Source organism: Leptodactylus fuscus, chromosome 3 (assembly GCF_031893055.1).
Source record: "Leptodactylus fuscus isolate aLepFus1 chromosome 3, aLepFus1.hap2, whole genome shotgun sequence".
Lineage (NCBI taxonomy): Eukaryota > Metazoa > Chordata > Amphibia > Anura > Leptodactylidae > Leptodactylus > Leptodactylus fuscus.
In genome coordinates this window covers 147,720,482-147,738,291 of record NC_134267.1, presented here as the reverse complement: position 1 = coordinate 147,738,291, position 17,810 = coordinate 147,720,482, and the positions used below count along the sequence as shown (strand labels likewise).

At 37.4% G+C, this 17,810-nt stretch overlaps 1 protein-coding gene across 1 annotated transcript; it reads right to left on the bottom strand.

Moving 5' to 3' along the window:
• Positions 1 to 3,935: 3,935 nt before the first annotated feature.
• Positions 3,936 to 15,462, bottom strand: PDCD1 (programmed cell death 1). Its single transcript, XM_075269548.1, has 5 exons — positions 15,390 to 15,462; positions 9,275 to 9,604; positions 6,895 to 7,053; positions 5,109 to 5,143; positions 3,936 to 4,120 (listed from the first exon to the last, which is right to left on the bottom strand). Exons 1-5 carry the CDS (start codon positions 15,460 to 15,462, stop codon positions 3,941 to 3,943), a joined length of 777 nt encoding a protein of 258 aa, XP_075125649.1. The 3' UTR covers positions 3,936 to 3,940.
• Positions 15,463 to 17,810: the final 2,348 nt, after the last annotated feature.

Here is a 17,810-nt window from a genome sequence, read left to right as displayed (position 1 = left end):
TGCTCAATAAGTAGATGTGCCTACATCATATACACCATAGTAAATCTAGTTTATGAAAAGGCACACCTGAAAAAAATATATAGCCAAAAAAGGGCAGATGATGAATAACCCCATTGTGTATAATGTTCTCTTCTTAAAGGGATTCTACCATTAAACCACCTTTTTTTCTAATTATCACGTCGGAATAGCCTTAAGAAAGGCTATTCGTCTCCTACCTTTAGACGTGGTCTCCGCCGCGCCGTTCCGTAGAAATACCGGTTTTAACTGGTACGCAAATGAACTCTCCGCAGCAATGAGGGCAGCCCCAGCGCTGAAACACCGATGAGCGCGTCCTAATTTCTGCTGGCCGGCAGCCATTTTGGGGTGGCCTCTCTATGCTCCTGTATCGAACTACAAGAGCAAGAGAAGCCAGAAGAGGCGGAGTTGCTGCAGAAGAAGGAGGCGGCGCAGGAAAGAGCTCTGGGCAGCAATGGGGATGCGCTCATCGGCCTTTCAGCGCTGGGGCCCACCCTCATTGCTGCGGAGAGCTCATTTGCATACCGGTTAAAACCGGTATTTCTACGGAACGGCGCGGCGGAGACCACGTCTAAAGGTAGGAGACGAATAGCCTTTCTTAAGGCTATTTCGACGTGGTAATTAGAAAAAAAGTAGTTTAATGGTAGAATCCCTTTAAGTCCAGACCACTCAAAAACCAATGGCCTGGTCGAATTTTTACCTGGATCAGAGTATTGATTACACATTAAAAAATCATCACTATTTTTCAATGCATTTCCCCCAAAGTATTTGCAAAGTGTATTTTTGCCCATGTTACCCCTTTTCCTATCATTCAGAGCGTATACTATACCTTTGCTCTCTGATTGTCACATAGAGGGATAATGTAATACCACTTTGAGCTTACTAGAGGGGTATTCTTGTGTAATACCCCTCGGAACATAACTAAGAAACTTATTGGCAGCGTCTCCCAGATGTTTACCATTGTCCAAGTCGCAGTGCCAAAAGAGTTGCACCAAACACTTACATAACATATACACAAAGTCATGAATAAAGTTTACATTACATCCAATCCCTGTCTTTCTAGAGTAAAATATGCCTCTAGCGATATCCGTTACACACTAAAATAGTAGTAATAATGATTATCATTAGAGATGAATATATTCATTTCTACAATTTTTATATGGGGATAGAAAATAATATTTTTATTAAATATGGATACACAAAATTGTTTGGCACATTTCTGCGATATTGGTGTTTTTTTAACAACCACACCAGTAAATATATATATGTGTGGTATGTATGAATTTCTCACATCTTGCAGTTTTTTGGAATATAGCATCATATAGCATCTCAGCATAATATATCAGATCAGATTTTATCTTTTTTTAAGACACCCAGTTTATTTCTATACGGTAGACAAATTGGGTGGCTGAGATTATATCTAGGTGCTGACAGGCCAACCAGTATCCCTTTTCCCTTGGCCCCAGCTTCACATTTAGAAATAATGAAAGGCAAGAGCTAGGGGGAAAGTTACTATTGAGAAATACATTTACGTTGGTGACATTTTAGGAATTTGCAAACAAGTTTCAGGCAATATGTATGTTTTGCTATATAGTTGGCCACAAAATGAATTTTACTGGTGGCACCCCAGTCAGACCCAAAATGGCAACAGTACATGCACAGTCGGCTGTTTTATCGGCCATTTTGCAGTGGTCTTGTGTAAGAAGAGGAGTGAAGAGAAAACGTGGCAGCAGCAGAAGACAGAGGCAGCCTAGGAATGGATGACAACGCTTTGCTCTGAGACCAGGGGGAACGCCCCCTGTGCTTTCTGAGCACAATTAGCATAATGAAGAACAAAAGAAAAATTCAAAAACGGCGGCGCTGACCTGCAAAATAAAGATAAGAGATGAATAGCCTTTCTAAAGGCTATTCCTATGTGCTGCTAGTTTAAGAACTTTGTTTTAATGATAGAATCCCTTTAATAAATACACATTTTGAAATTAAGAGCACTTGGTATATGTTATACAGTGGAAAAATAAATGTACATAACATAATTATACCCTTTAATGAGTATTTCAACCAAAATCACTTCTGGCATATCCACAGGATATGCTATTAACAGTTTTCATCTGTTTCTGTAGCTCCTGCAGGTTTCATTGGAGAGTAACTCAGACGGTTGCTTCTACTGCCAGCCATGTTTGATTGCAAAACTAGAGTCACATTAACTTCATTCTTCAAAAACATACAATTCCAACTACCTTGTTATAATTGTCAGTCTTTCCACCATAGGAAAAAGTTGGGATTGTAATTACTGTATATCCAAGTCCTGAGCTGTACTGTGGAGATTTTTCCATTCTGATGATGCTCATGTACACCAAATACCACACTTGGCCTCATTTATCAAATCTGTATGGTAGAAATACTGTCCTAGGTGCAGACTTATGAAAACTGTCTGAGGCCAAAGCCCAATGTTGCGTAAACGCAGCATTTTTTTTTTTTTTTTAGCCAAAATCTAGAGTGGCTTGAAAAGGAATGGAAAATATAAAGGAAGCGCTTATATGTTTTCCTTCTGTTAAATCCACTTCTGAATTGGGCTCAAAAACACAGCAAAATCTGCACAAAAAAAAAACACTATTTCCATAATGTGGGGCCTAAGATTGAGTCTCCAAGTTGTGGAAATGCAGCTATTTTTGTTGCAGATTTTGCTGAGTTTTTGGAGCCAAAGCCATGAGTGAATTGAGCAGAAAGGAGAAGTATAAGAGCTTCCATATCTTTTCCATTCGTTTTGAAGCCATTCTTAGCTTTGGCTCAAAAAATCAGCAACAAAAAACATCTTTTCTGCAATGTGGGGCCTTAGCCTAAAAGATGACTTTTGTCACCCACAACAACCAATCACAACACAGCATTCACTTCTTATAGTGAAAGTTCCACTCTGATTGGTCACAGACATTGCTATGCGCAAAAGAAAGAGTCTTTTTATGCTAAGGCATAAAGGAGCGAAATAAATGCAGTGGCAACATACCATGGTTTTTGCAGCAATGATTTTCACAGAAAGTCGGCAGAGATTTCCTTTCCATAGGTATAATTGACATGCCGCGATTTCCAAAACCGTGAGTCTGCTGCGCGTATTTTTCCACAACGTGTGGAATGTCCCTCTATGCAGGGACTGTAAAATGCCACATGGTGCCCTGGCCTCTAATAGTTTTCATAAATCTGTCCCTAAATCTTTGTAAATAGAGGCACTTATGTGTTTATATGTCACAACATTTATGCCCTCACATATACATCTAATTCATATAAGATTTCCAGGACAATACTATGCCAAAAAAATCAGATTATATTTTGATGTCCAAATCTGGCCTTGGGCCTGTAACTTCAGCAATTATACCTCAGTATAGGGTCTATTAAAAATAGGTTTCACATTTTAAATGTATACTATTGGAGGAGTTTATAAAGACTGGCATTTGATACGCCATGCTTAGTAAAATATCCATTGTAATAACAGGTGCCAAAGTTATTAAGAAACACACGTCTTTTAATAAGCTATCCCCCTCCAGTCAATTTTCTTTCCTTTAAATAATTTGGAGCTATCTAATAGGGAAATGTTTACTGGATAGTTTCAGTAAATTGTCCCCATAGGTTCCCAATAGTACACATGCACCTTTTTATACACAATAAACACTATTATTTACACGAATCCCAGTACACCTTTCCATTGGATTAATATATTTTAACACATTACTGGTTCTGAGGTTGTATAGTTGGTTAATGGAACATGGACTGAATTATTACTCAGTGTGCTATACTAAAGTACTGTAGCAATTCTTCCAGTCACGTGGAACAGTATTGCTTTTTCATTGTGGCATATAAAGGCATTACTGCCAGAGCAGCCAATGTTAAACATTCACAAGTGGATTTCCATCAGTCCAGCTCATGTTTCATCAGCTTATGTTGACCTTCCCCTCTTCTCTTCCATGGATGGTGTCTGTGGCGGGAACATTATTGTTGCATATTCCACTTGTTCCGAAACCCTCAATTCTGCTGACTTCCTATCGGGTTGACCAGCTCCAAATTGTAAAATCCCATAGTTTACAGTATAGATTGAAGGATCCTGAGGAGGCTTTTCCTATTACATAAAATGCAGGGTTAGTTAACACAATACAGGTAACAGGTGGATAAAGTGTCTTCATTATATTCATATATTTATTATATTTTTATTTGCAGTTTAATGTTATGAGTGTCAACATAGCTCGTGGCATTTTAGAGATGGAAATAGAAAGTTATTTGCAGACTAGTTACAGGATAGCACTAAAGTGGAGAGAAAATTTCATTTAGTCTAGAAGGTGTGGGCATAAAATCATTTGAGACCTGGAGACAAGTCCTTTTTAAAAGTCAAATGACACACCTCATCTGACAAACATACAGTCACCCTAAGCCAGTGATGACTAACCTTTTGAGCTCGGTGTTTCAAAATTAATTAAAAAAAAACTTTTCCGGCCTAACAGAACCATATATGATCTCCTTTTTTTTAGCACCCCCACGGTATATGACCCCCTTTTTTTGCCCCCCGCCTCATATGACCCTACTTTTTATGGACCCCCACAGTATATGATCCCTTTCTTATGGCATCTGCCACAATATATGACCCTTTTTTATGGCTCCCACATAATATCTGATGCCTTTTTATGGCTCCCAAATTGTATCTGATGTCTTTTTATGGCCCCCACAGTATCTAATCCCTTTTTTATGGCTTCTACACTTTTTTTTTAACCCCACACAGCATATGAACCCCCTATTTATAGCCCCTACACAGTATATGATTCACCTATTAATGGCCGCCCATTACTTGAGTGACATCTTCCACTTTGTCTGAAGTTAGGGGCAGTTATCTGGAGCACAGAGTAAAGCCTCAGTGGGAGAATAAATGTCCCTAATGTCCTTTTCAGCTACATTGCATAAGAATAATATACTGATTTTCATAAAAATGGAGCAGTAACGCGGAATAAGTAAGGCGTATTTATAAAGTATAGAAGCAGCTCTACAAGGTACAGTCATTAGTTTGATACGGATTTTTCTGCTGAAAGGTTCATTTAAAAAACATGAATACTACTCACCAAGTCCTGTTGCTGAGGCTGTGAAATATTCTTCCCTAAAATGTAAAAAAAAAAATCTAATTTATTTTTCCCTAAATAAGTGCTTTACACAATATTATAAATTTTAATAATATTATCAATTGATAAACTAAATTGATATAGAAAAATGAAAAAATGTGTGACTATTGTTACATTAGGTTCACACTAGTGTTCACACTAGTGTTCAGCTTTCTGTTCTTTGGGTTCACTGGGGACTCAAAAACCAGAAACATAATCTGCTTAAGGCTGAGGCCCCACGTTGCGGAAACACAGCTTTTCTTGTTGCAGATTTTGCTGCGATTTTTTGAGCCAAAGCCCGTAGTGGATAGAGTAGAAGTATAAGGATTTCCTATATATTTCTCATTCCTTTCATAACCATTCTTGGCTTTGGCTCAAAAAATGCAGCAAAATCTGCAACAAGAAAAGCTGCATTTCCGCAATGTGGGGCCTTAGCCTAAAAAGCGGTTACCCGCAGAACCCACAGACTGTGATGGGGTCTGCCAGGTTTCCATCCGAACAAAGCAGGAAAAATGAGGAGAGAAAAGTCCAGCTTGCAGGACTTCTCTGTATTTTTCAAGCACATTCAGGGACAAAAATCCTCAGGGTTCGAATGCTGATGTTAGCCTTAGATGATAAACTACTTATACTTATTTGGAGATTTCATCTCCAAAATAATTTTCATATAAGAAAATATCTGTTTGAGTAACCCACGTCATACATGTAGTTTTGTGGATTCTCCTGATCATAACTGCAGAGTTGATCTGGGATCCAGCAGATCTTGCAGACTTTCGTCCCTGACTGATGACATCATCGCTAGATCAGAGGGCGGCTGCATCATGGCGGCTCTCATAGCTGTGTATACAGCGTTCTCTGAGCACTGTGTACACAATGATAAGGAAGGCAGGGTTGGTAATCAAGCATGTGGCCCAATTTTGTGGAAGAGTGGACCACCCAGATATATTTAGTCTATGGGTGGTCTGGAACTGGTTAACGGGAACCTGCCTGCTCCATATCCATTGTTATGTGTTACCACTAGAGATGAGCGAACACTGTTCGGATCAGCTGATCCGAACAGCACGCTCCCATAGAAATGAATGGAAGCACCTTCTATTCATTTCTATGTGAGCGTGCTGTTCGGAACGGCTGTTCCGAACAGTGTTCGCTCATCTCTAGTTACCACCTTTATTAAATAAAATGTCCTTTTATAAAATGAAGAACTAGCCTATGGATACCATATTCTAACATCCATAACTTTTTTTTTTGTTAACAGAGCTATGTATAGGTTCTTTTTTAAAGGGAGAGTTGTAGTTTTATTGGTACTGTTCTCTGGTAAGTACAACTTTTTGATTACATTTTATTGCAATTTTGTAGATGAGATGACCAAAAACAACATTCACCGTATATGCCAGGATATTTCTTGTTTACATTATTTATATTTCAGCTATGAAAGGGGGATTTTGAACTTATGTATTTAAGCTTTTAGAATTTTTATGTCCTCTTTTGTTACTGTCCCACAAAGGGACTTGAACATGGGATTGAATGAATACTTTTGCGTTGAAAATAAGTATTAGGTCCTGTTCCTAGCATGGCCTAATATGCTTCTGTACATGACAGCCAGGAGGCTTCCTAGCCACCATGGTACCCTCTCGAGATTGCAAGGGTTGAAAGGCTGAGAGGTTAAAGAAAATCATCATATTTTCATAATATTTGATAACTGTCGTAACTTATCATATTTTTTCTTAAATATTCAAAGTGGTTTAAAACTTACGTTGCTTGTACCAAATTAAAATAATAGCAGAGCCAACTGCTAGAAGCAGAAGAAGTGTCAAAATGACGGAGGAAGATATAATGGACATTTTTAGTGAATCTGATTTACCTCCTGGTAAATCTATAGGATTGGTTGAATATGTCACTGTACTTAGGAAACCTGGTAAAAGAAAGAGAATATATTTATATCAGGATTTTAAAAGAAACAATATGTTATTATATAAAATGAGTTAGTAGTCAATGAGTTTATTAAGGTCAGGGCCCCACGTGGCCGAAACGCAGTGGAAAAAGAAACATGGCATTTTACAGTCACAGCAAAGTAATACCATAATACCCATGGCAGACACTCAGCAATTTCAAAAACCGTTGTGGTTTTAGAAATCACAGCATGTCAATAGGGTATGTTCACACTGAGTTTTTTGCAAGTTGATTTTGAGGCAGAATCCACCTCATAAAACGTCTCCCATTCATTTCAATAGGAGTCTGTAGCAGTTTTTTTTCCTCCATCTAATTTTTTTCTAGAGGAAAAAGAAAAAAAAGCAACATAACTTATCTTCAGGTGGATTCCTCCTTAAAAAACCCATTGAAATGGGAGGCTGTAAAAACATGACACAGTTGTTTGAGGCTAAGACCCCACGTTGCGGAAATGCAGCTTTTTTTTGTTGCAGATTTTGTTGCATTTTTTGAGCCAAAGCCAAGAATGGCTACAAAAGGAATGGGAAATATATAGAAAGCTCTAACACTTCTACCCTTCTGCTCAATCCACTCCTGGCTTTGGCTCAAAAAATTGCAATATCAAAAACTGTAAAAACTGCATCACAAATCACAAGCATTTTTTTTAAAGGGAAGCTTCAAGTCCATACAGTGTACTGAAGCAAAAAATGCATCATGTAAAAAAAAGTTTCAAAAAAGTTTCCTAAATCCTCAAGCAGATTGTTTCAGCCTGCAAAAAAACTCAGTGTGAATATACCTTTATACCTACGGAAACGCCAGCGGTTTCCCCATAGGTATAATTGAAGTAGAAAGTCTGCAGAGGAAACCTCTGCAAAATTTCTGACAAAAGCGCTGCAGGAAGAACAGCCATGCGTTGACGCTGTGGGTTTTTTGCTGCGGGCAGCGCCGCACCTCCCATGAGGCGACCTGAAGCGACCGCTTCAGGCGGCGCTATGCCAGGGCCCCGGGGAGGGCGGCATTTTTGCTTACCTAAGCCAATTCAGGACAAGCTGTCCTCAATGAGCGCTGTATACACAGCTATGGACGCAGTCATAAATCAGCTGCCCTCTGACCCGGCAGACATGTGATCTGCCGGGAGCAGTGTCCTGCCAGAGCTGCTGGGTCCTACAGGACTCAGATCAGCTCTGTATACCATGTAGCAGTGTGCAAGAGGTTGGATTTCTCCTGTAACTGAGATTAAATGTAGCAGCCTCAGTTATAGGAGAAATCAGCCTCAAGTACAAAAAAAAAAGTGATCAGATGTCCCCAAAGGTCTCTTATCACCTTATAGGGACACAATCTGGGAAAAAAATAAAATAAAAATATAATAAAGTTTTTAAAAAAATGTAAATAAAATAATAAATAAATAATACGCTAATAAAACGCCGTTATTAAAGGTTATAGCCCCACCCCCGACGACACCATACAAAATAAAAATTACCGTAACGGAGAGGAAAAACTATATTATAAAGCTTTTCAGTGACACTTTGTGTTATTAAATAAAAAAAAAATTATAAATTGAAAACCAGACACAATTTCCCTCCTATTTTGTTTATATTTTCCTGAATATAAAAAAAATTAAAACACATTTGAAAATAAAAATAACATAAAAATAAAGCCCTATGTGTCCCCGAAAAAAGACGCAAAAATTAGTTGACTAAGACATACGAGAAAAATTTTACAGACCTCAAAACCGCACATACATAATAAACCTAAAATGTGTCTGGTCCTGGACCACAAATTGGCCTGGTACTGAAGTGGTTAAGTCAGTTCTCAGGTTATGCAGTTGTTTCTCAGTCAGTATCTCCTGAAGGGGCAATTTTGAAGAACTCTGTTATTCTTTTTAATATTGGTCATTCTATGATAACAATAACATGTCAACTCAATAGTTATAAGCCCTACAAAATAACATTATCACAAATACAATACATCAATGGATAATGTCCATTAATGTTCAACCACAGCTTCTATGTAATTTGCTCATAACACAGGCATAGACGTCATTCACATGTACATTTATGGCACGGTACACACTCAAGTGAACAGTTATTATGTATATGTTTGTACTGACCATATAGTTTGACACAATAATGCATAAGTAATAATGGCAATATGGGACCAGTTATCAATTTCCAGAGAATTAAACAAGTGAATTAAACTTTACTTACTCTTCACAAGCAGCTCTGACATATTACTGACAATGATCTGCCCACCCGTAGTCATATTTACGTGGCTACAGAAATATTTTCCACTGTCATTGAAGGTGACATTGATTATGAGCAGTTTGGCTTCTCTCTGCACCCAGTTAGTTATGATACGTATTCTTTCATTTTTTGTATTCTTTAGGTCTGCAATTTTTTCAGCTGAATTCTGAGTTTTGTACCAGCTCATGTCCTCTGGAGTGTAGTTCAGTGCTGAAATATTGCAAATGAATGTAACATTTTCACCAGGTTTTAGAAGGAGACTTGGAGGAGAGTGGACAAACAGAATTTTTTCTCCTACTGAAAAACATAGACATAAGAATAATGTGTAAACAAGAAATATACTTGATTATTAGACAAGTTGTGTCATTATTGGGTATATCAGAAATAAAATCCAGTCTTATTTCTGGATGAAGTATACCATACAGTTATTTGTTACATAATCAGCAGAGATGAGTGAACACTATTTGAAACAGCCGTTTCGAATAGCACACTCCCATAGAAATGAATGGACGTAGCCGACACGCAGACTTTGCCGGTGGCCGGCCGCTTAATCCCCCGCATGCGCTTCCATTCATTTCTATGGGAGCGTGCTATTCGAAACGGCTGTTTCGAATAGTGTTCGCTCATCTCTAATAATCAGTCATTTTAGTCAATGGAAGGATTGTTCTTGCCTATATACCCACAGTATTTGTCAAATTCTGTATATAATGTATTAAAAATCATCTCTTTTAAGCTTATTTATTTCTAAGGCTATGTTCATATCTGTCAAGACTTTGTAGTCTAATACAATAGCAAATATAATAACAGATACCCCAAGTACCCCGTAATGGTTAACAGGGTCACTCAGGTTCCTTTGTTGTCATTAGATGGATCTACTAATTCACTGTTCTGTTCCTATGCAAAATTACTTTGGAATATGACAATATCGTTTTTAAATAGATATCTATTGCTTTATTTCAACTTCCAGAAATGTTTTCCAGTTTTTGAATAATGGTGTTCCAAAACATAAAAATATAGTAAGGTCATTAAAAAAATAGGTCTTTTTTAAAAAGTACATTTCATGTCCTCAGAGATATGCGGTATTACATACCACTAGAATTCAGTGCACTGTCAGATTCTCTCGTATGTGGCCTGGTTCTGAAGATATCAGTGTATTTAGTTTTGGCACTGATATCTCTGCGCTGTCAGAAATGCGGGCCTTACATCCTAGCGTCGTCACTGGACTGTGAGAAACATCCCCCTGACAGTAGTCTTCTATAGCCTTGTACTGTCAGAGGGGTCTTTTCTCACAGTCCAGCGCTGATGCTAAGCAGTGAGGCCCGGCTTTTTGACAGTAAACTAATGGCACAGAACTCTCCAGCTCTGGGGCGTATATTTGGAAAGCTGAGAGTGTGCTAAATTCAGTGCACTGTCAACTTTCTAGCAGTTTATAATACTGCACATCTCTGAGGATGTTGAAGGTCCTCTTTAATCTGTTCCCCTGCATCGTTGATTCAGTGGAAATCAAAAATCCCCATAAGGCTAAGGCGGAAACAGCTTTTTTGTTACAGAATTTGTTGCGGTTTTTATGAGCCAAAACCAAGAATGGCTACAAAAGGAATGGGAAATATATAGGAAGCTTTGATATTTCTACCTTATGCTCAGTCCACTCTTGGCTTTGGCTCAAAAAACCGCAACATAATCTGCAACAAAAAAAGCTGTGTTTCTGCAATGTGTGGTCTCAGTCTAAGAAGCCATTTTTCCTTGGTTTCCATTTCCAGATACTACGGACCTTTCTTACTTACTTCAAAACTGGATTTCCAATAGTTATATAGTTTTATAGGAATTTTAATACATAAATACTGTTTAAAAAATGTTGACATTTTTATCCACGTTAGAAACTAAAAAGTTCACCACACTGTCCGTCATCTTCCTGTTTCTAAGAATTTTTGTAGCAGTGGATGAATAAAAATTATAATTCTGCTTTATGAAATGCTGACAGGGCCACAGATCTTATAGGCAAGTAATATTCATTATATTCCTATGTTTTCTATGATTTCCTCCCCCTCTATTAATTTCAGCTTTCATTTTCTTTTTAACTATATTTACAATATCGAACAGCCAAGCAAAAATGTTCCTACAATGCTTAGCATTTCTAACACAAAGTAACACTGTGGAGATCGCTGCCCAATACATGTCCAGCTGTCACCAAACAAGAGGAAGATGAGACTCCACGGACTGTTATATTTATCCCAAAATACCCACCCCACCCCACCCCCACCTCCCCATATAGCAGTCACCAACGAAGAGGAAGATGAGACTCCACGGACTGTTATACCCCAAACCAACCGCCCCGCCCCACCCCACCTCCCCATATAACGGTCACCAACGAAGAGGAAGATGAGACTCCATGGACTATTATACCCCAAACCATCCACCCCACCCCCACCACTCACCCACTCGAGTCCAACTCCCCCCCCCCCACACTTTACTAGCTTTGGCAATGCCAAATATCTATTCGGACGTGCCAATAAAGCTTTTTTGATTTGATTTGATATTATATGGAAATGGGCCAACCTAGAGTATACCTTTGGATAAATGTTATCTTTCAGATATAATACTTGTTTATGTGCATTTCCATATAGGGAGTGTATTGGTTTGTGTTATGTTGGAGCCACATGATGTGTTAAACAGTTTGCCCAGGGGATGACCTGTATGTCTTGCTACCCTACACTATTATTATTACTAATAATACTATTAATAATAATACTATACTGTTACTATAAACTTTGCTTCCTAACTGCTAATATTTTCTAATAAACATATAATTAAAACAAATAACCCGTTTCAATCCCTTTATTAATCTGTTGATCTAGGTCGAGAAATGGGGATCATTAACTGACAGATGGAGAAAGTTGATTTCATAAGCTCATTAGTTTGCTATCGAATTTTCCAAAAATTACAGTTCTCTGTTATGAAACCTAGAAAAGGTCAAAAGCATAAAACCAATAATTGGAGAAATTAATAAAACCTATAATGGGGATAGTAAAAAGTAACTGCATATTCTCTCTTACACAAAAGCCCCATATTGTAAAGCACAACTAAAAAAGATGCAGAAAAAAACTTTTCTTCCCCTATTAAAAAACTTTAGGAAAAATGCAAGTGTTTCCATAGGTAAAATTAACATGTTGCGTTTTTCAAAAGTGTTTACATTTTTGAAAACGTAGCTTTTCAGCAGCATTTCTTTCCACAATGTGTAGATGATGTTGGCTAATATCCCAATCACTTTGTTGGTACTGTAAAATGCAGCATTTTTTTTCTGCTGTGGGTCCGCAACATGGAGCCATAGCCTTAAGCTGTCATAGTAGACATTATTAATATTACTTTGATGCATCCATTTCCTATAGCTTTCTTCAAGAGGCTTAGCAGACTATACTGCACAATTTGCCAGCAAAACTATAAAGGATGAATCTGACGTCTCCTCTTTTTAGATTTGCTTTTTTTTTCACAGTTGTTTTCTTCATATCAAAATTTGTATGTGCTAGTATGCATCCCACAAAAACTGAAGGTCCAGATACTTTATAAATTGGCCCTTTTCCAATTTTCCTACTCTTACTTACTTTTGGAGTCTCCGTTGCAGAAGACTTCAGTATAAAAATGGCAGCAATCCAACAGATACCTGATGGACCCCATCATAGTCTATGGGGTCTGTGGGTGTCCACTGATAACCAGTGTTTAAATGGATGGTCTCTCCATCGTTCAAGTCCCCTGGCGGACCTGAGAAATGGAGAGCCCAGTGCAGATGTGAACCTAGCCTAAGTTATGCACTGCAACTGGACTTCATAATTAACCACTTCAGTACCAGGCCAATTTGTGGTCCAGGACCAGACACATTTTAGGTTTATTTTGTATGTGCGGTTTTGAGGGCTGTAACATTTTTCTCATATGTCTCAGTCAACTAATTTTTGATCGTTACAGTGATCGAGATGGCAGGGAAGGGAATAAACCTTCCCTGCAATCTCTCTGGGAGCTCCAGCTGAAGTTACAGCCGGCTCCCAGTGAAAGCAGCTGAACGATCTCTGTGCAGCTGCTGTGTTCTGACTGGACGTACCGGTACGTCCTGTCAGAACAAGGCAACCACTATCCGGACGTATATAGTCTATGGGTGGTCCGGAAGTGGTTAAGAAACATAAAGGCCCCAATCTAAACATGACATATTAACAATATTAACACTAAGTTACATAGCAATATAAACAACCAAAACAATGCTCTAATCATGGCCTTCAGTCCAGAATTAACATAAATTCTATTGATAAATGAAAATTACAACAATTCCATTTTGTTAAAGTGCTGTTCACATGGGTCTCTATTGTACTCATGTGTGGTGCTATAAAGCACTATAAACAGTAGTGATCCTGGTAAATTATACCTTATGGCACAATACGAGCATCATATGTAATATGCAATATATGCTACAATATGAGAAACATTTTTTTATTGGCTACTACTGAGGTCTGAATCAATGGCAATGAGCATACTACATATTAGGTTACTAAGCATTACTAAGTAGGTGCCCAGTGCACTTCTTAGAAGCATCAGGATACATGTGCTGGGAATTCGAGTGCTACCATTTTTCATTAATTCTTGAGTTTGCATGCCTTTTACATAGTTTGCTGTAGACCCATCATTATATCATGTATAAAGTTTTGAGCGTTAAAGAATTTACAATTCTTATACTTGCACATGGATGCCAATGCTTTTCAGATTATTTTTTGGAGATTATTTTCAATGATATTTTATGAAGATTACAGATATTATAATTTCAGTGTATGTATTATTGCCAGACTGGACATGAATATCTGGTAAAGTAGGAAATGTAATGATGTTCAATATGCCTGATCCTTCTATACTATTCTGCACGTATATGAACACTAATAGGTAATATGGGTATTTTAACACATAAGTGTTTTTTCAAGCATATATGTTATGGCATTCTGATGTGGTACAAGGTGTATGTTTTTCAGCTGTTCATGTTGCACATTTTCTGTAATTCGGATTATTTGTAATCCAATTACTTTCTCTAACTCTCTTTTTCATATTTCCTGTATATGTGTATCTAATCCACTTGCACAAAAATGCAGGGTTTTGGTCTTAAATGTAATATAAATATAACGCTTATAATGAATGTTTATTAAATGTATCATAATTATATATCCGGTATAGCACAGTATAGTATAATATATTATGTTAAGGTATAGTGTAATAAGTTATGGCAAAGTTTTGTATAACAGTGGTAAGCAATACTATAGAACAGTTTGGTTTAAGCATTGTACAATATGCTAAGGTACAAGGTATTGTAAAGTAGTTGTGGTATCTGATGATAAGGATTAGTATAACAGGGTAATATACTGTAGAATATCGCATGGTAATGTATAATATAATATATGGTAAATTGTTATTTTATAATATGATACAATAAGGTATACTATAATATGGTATGGTAAGTTATGGTATAACATAATAAGCTATTATATTGTATAATACTTTATATAACAGTATTGTAAAATATGGTATTATGGCACAGATAAGGTATGTTTTAACATGATATGATAAGATACAGGGTAATGAGGTCAGGCACTATTAAATAGGATAAGGTATTGTTCAGTTTGGAGTGGTACAATGCAGAATAGATAAGGTTTTGGCATGAAAAGGTATAGTACAGTGTAACATTTTCTGGTTAAGTATTGTATAATGTGGTATGGTATAAAATGTGAAGCTGGAGATAACATGATTCCAGTAAAAATTCTGAAAATCTATTCCTTTACAAAATAAAATATTACAATATCATCTTCATGAAACATAATACACTACAGGCATTGACTAAATTCTAAATATAGAATATTAATGCACAAAGCAATGACCTAAATGATATACAAATTTTAAGTAAATCTCAATTCTGACGTTTTCGTCTCATAAACTTTTTTTTCTATAAATACCCGAAAGATCTACAAATAGCTTCATAAAGTCTAGTTATATATAGATATATGTGTAAGTGATCAGTAAAATACTCATAGTGTTAAGTATGAAACCACATTCTTACCAGGAAGGGCATATCCCAGAACAATGCTGACACAGATACAGAGCATGATAAGACACAAATGCTCCATTCTCATCAAAGAGAGCGGGGGAGTCTACTTTATCGCTTTCTTGCTCTACTTAAACATAAAACTGAGGTGCCACCTGCTAAAGAAAGTGTTTAAAGTTTGACAAAAAAATAAAGAAGTCCGTTCTGATGATAAAAATTAACTGTTTGAGACGTTAGAACTTGTTTAGACTGGGTGGTCTCTCTTTGTGGCTTGTGGTCTACCTTGATTTGTGCGCTGTGGTCGCACTCACAGGTCTGTGATAAAGGGAAGTAATATGGACTTCAGTTTCTGAAATAGACTAGTCCTTAGGATGCAATTTAGCCGTAATCGTTCACAAGGTAAAAGTCCCAAGTTTCTTTCAGGTCTTGATCTCTTACAAATCATATATCCAGCATCACAACAGTACTGATCTCAGCTCTGAAGTCTTGAGTCTGGCAGTAATATTCTTTTCCCATCTTATGTTCTTTTACTGGTTGTTTCTGATGTCTCATGCCGCATTTTTCGTGAAATAGATGAAACGATGACTTGTAAGTTCTATCAAGGATATAGGCCTTGTCCGTGGAAAGTATGCAAAAACGTGATGAAGAGAAAGTGACATCTGAGTGTCTGCTAGTCACCTGCATTCATAATGTTCTCTCGCTCATTGTAGGAGGAGTATTGTACTGTGACTCTACTTCATACAATAGTCTGGAGGCGGGGAAAAGAAAAAATAGCTTATCATACACTGAGTAATATACCCCAGAAAAGGTGTACTTTATTAAGAATGCTGCTTTAGATTAATGCTACCCCAATTATAAGTGTTTGATAGCTTCTTATTTAAGGGGGGATTCCGGAATAGATAATCATAATTGAAGTGTAATTAAGAAATAAAAAAGAGGGCAACTGTCTAGAAGAAAGAGGAACCCATTGAAGTCATTTGGAGGCTTTTTTTCAGCGCTGAAATTCCCCAGCAAATTCCTCACCATTTTCCTCCGTATGAATAGACTCCTACTATTCCATTTGCTGACAGAAAACCTTAGAGATTATGAGAAACTGAAAGACAAAGTTACTAAGAGAGTCTGTATAACTGTTTATAACACAATGATTAAGAATTCTTTACATAATATCGGAATATCCATTTAGAAATGTCACTTATTTCTGATGTCTATTTTGGTAAATGTATTCTACACAAAATGATAACTCTGCAACATCTTATTTTCAAACTATGTGTTGTGAAATTCAGCTATTATCTCTAATAGAGGTTTATGGTAAAAATGTTATGTATGTTTCCTACTTAGCGCTCTTCTTCTTGAAGTCAGATGGGTTCCCTGACAGCATGGTGTTGGTACTGGGACAGATCAAAGAGGTTGACATTGGAAGTCAGTGCAGGGTCTAACTCAGATAAACTGTACATCCGGCATTCGCTTTGGAGAAAATGCTTGCGGTGAGAGGCATTGTGGATAGACGATACAGGATAACAATGATTTCTCTTTCTAGGTCTAGGTATTACTGAACCAGTGATCAAAGTGGTTTGCAAATAGACTGTTGGGGATACTGTACTCTATGCAGCATCATGTCATCCTAAATACTGTACTCCATGCAGCATCATGTCAACCTAAACACAATTAAAGTGTTCCTGTCAGAGAGCTCATCCTCTTCAAGAGAACTTGATCTACAGATACTGATGCCAGTAAGGAAATGGAAACCACTTGTGCCAGATTACCCTCTTGTGGATACACAGCATGGCTATTAGAAAGGGGCCCATCATTACTAATAGCAGGAACAGATACAACTTACCGTATATACTCGAGCATAAGCCGACCCGAATATAAGCCGAGGCTCCTAATTTTACCACAAAAAATGGGAAAACTTATGACTCGAGTATAAGCTGAGGGGTGAAATGCAGCAGCTACTGAAAAATTTCCAAAATTAAAATGGTCGGAGTTTTTGGGTGCTGTAGATGCTGGGGAAGGGGAGGGGGTGTTTTGGTTGTCTGTCTGCCCCTTCCCTGAGCTCGAAGACTGTTTTTTTTTTTTCCCCACTTGGAATTCAGCCTGGCTGAATATAGAGTATCTGCAGTGCTCCTATTAACCCCTATAGAAGCACTGCAGTTCCCCTATATTCAGTAGACCGGGCACCTTCAGACACAGGGATACCTAATGTCTATGTGTTTCACAGTCATTTTCTTCTTTTATATATATTCTAGGGAAAGGAGTGATTTAAAACTTTTATTTGTTTTATTTTTTTTATATTTTTTTTAAAGCTTTTTTTTTCACTATTTTATGGGAGATTCTATACATTATTATTATGCTGGTCATAGACCCCCCCTCCAAAAAAAAAATATATATATATATATTTTTATTTTTTTTTTGCCTAACTCGAGTATAAGCCGAGGG